At 38.5% G+C, this 1676-nt stretch overlaps 1 protein-coding gene across 1 annotated transcript in view; it reads right to left on the bottom strand.

Annotated features, from left to right (window-relative positions):
* The window catches only part of Dhx29 (DExH-box helicase 29), a 46904-nt gene that overhangs the window by 14446 nt on the left and 30782 nt on the right, over positions 1–1676 (bottom strand). Inside the window, exons 14-15 of the mRNA XM_031360101.1 lie at positions 1610–1674; positions 176–319 (exon numbers count right to left, since the gene is read on the bottom strand). Of these exons, the coding sequence (XP_031215961.1) occupies positions 176–319; positions 1610–1674 (209 nt within the window). The remainder of the gene's footprint in view (positions 1–175; positions 320–1609; positions 1675–1676) is intronic.

Raw genomic sequence — 1676 nt, 5'->3', positions numbered from 1 at the left:
TGTGAGCAAGGCCAGGTAAGAAGATCAACACTGCTCCTTCAATATTTCTGAATTGAGGACTTTTGTCTGAAAATTTAAAAGATAAAATATTCAAAATAAGGTAGGAAACAGCATATAAAACAATACATGCCTCTGGCTCATAGGAGTATTTTATTAAAACAAATAGAAAGATACCTAAGTATACAAGAAGTTCCAAAATGAGGTCCAGGTTGATTTTATGAGGGTTCATGTAGAGAATCGCATGCTGAGTACGGCTGCTGAATTTTTGGTAGAACGGATTTAATTCAGTACTTGCTCCACTCTGGACTGGGATGTATTCCTAAAAGAAAACCCAACCAGAGAAAGCTGAAAAATAATATGTATTTTTGGGCTGTAGCTGTAGTTCAGTGGGCAAGCATTTGCAATTAGCGTGTATGTGAGGTCCTGGGTTCAATTCCCACAGAAGGAAACAACAACTCAAAGAACAAAAACCAAAAACAAACTGTATTTTTATAACAGAAACAACAGGGTTCTCTCTTTGAATTAAGTTCTTCTTATTGTTGGCATTATTGCTAAAATACAGCAGAAGTACAATCAGTTAACTAAGAATGCTTGAAACAGGTGCTTGCTGTGCTGCCCCAGCTAGTCTGGAACTCACAGACTCAAGGATTCCTCACCGCCCAGTTCTGAGTAACGTGGGCTTCAAGTCTGTATCACTATGGCCCACTTAATCGTAGAAACTAGAGGAAGCATGTGAAATGTCATCATCCTCCTATCCTTTCACTTATGAACAGCAAAGGCCTCTACTTATCTTTCCATGCTTATATAGAAAGATCGTAGAAAAACATACTATACTCATGTGTGCACTTTTCTGTAGTAGTTAAAGAGCATCCAGGCTAAGAGTCTGGGTCAGCTTTAATGACGGTAGTTTACACCTGTTCACTCTTTCTACACTCCACCTTGGCTACCAAGACTTCACCAACTCATCTGAAATACCCTTTCTAAGCTTCTCTTCAGTTTTTAATTTTTATCTTTGCAGTTTTAGAGAAAATCCTATAGATTATATTTTTGGCTTATCTATTTAATTTAAAGATAGACCAATTTTGTGTTTCTGGCAGTTTATACTCCTGCACACAAACAAATCAAGTACCACAGATGTAGTGTTATCAGACTGAATCTGATAACATTGCTGAGGGAGAGTCATGGGGCTCCTGCATAATTTTGTAATTACAAAATTGCTGCTAACGCCCTAGCAAAAACTGTTTGCATTGAAGAGCCTTATTACTCATCTAGTGTTGGCTCCTGCTAAGAAACCGAAGGCAAAGATCCTGGTTTAGGACAGCAGAAAAAAATCACCAGAAAGGCATTTCTCAGTTATGAATCCCTGCTCTGAAGCTTTGCATGTGTGCAGTCCTTGATTCTACATGTGTCTAATGGGCAGTTAAAAATATCACAAATTAAGGACTAAAGTCTTTGAAACCAGTTTAAATATAGCCTTTAAAATTTGCTTCTGCTCACAACTGTTAGGGACCGGATTCACAGTGCTCGCCACAAGACTGTAAACCCCAGAGTACAGTACAAGGCTGTACTCTGGAGAGTTACTGAGTCTTTCAGGGTATTTTCTTTTTACCTGATACTTCTTGACTCCCCCAGCTTTACTTGTAACATTAATGGTAACTTCTTCCTCCTCCTCCAGA

This window comes from Mastomys coucha, unplaced genomic scaffold (assembly GCF_008632895.1).
Source record: "Mastomys coucha isolate ucsf_1 unplaced genomic scaffold, UCSF_Mcou_1 pScaffold8, whole genome shotgun sequence".
Taxonomy (NCBI): Eukaryota; Metazoa; Chordata; class Mammalia; order Rodentia; family Muridae; genus Mastomys; species Mastomys coucha.
The sequence above is the reverse complement of the archived record's forward strand: the minus strand, read 5'-3'. Positions and strand labels throughout refer to the sequence as shown.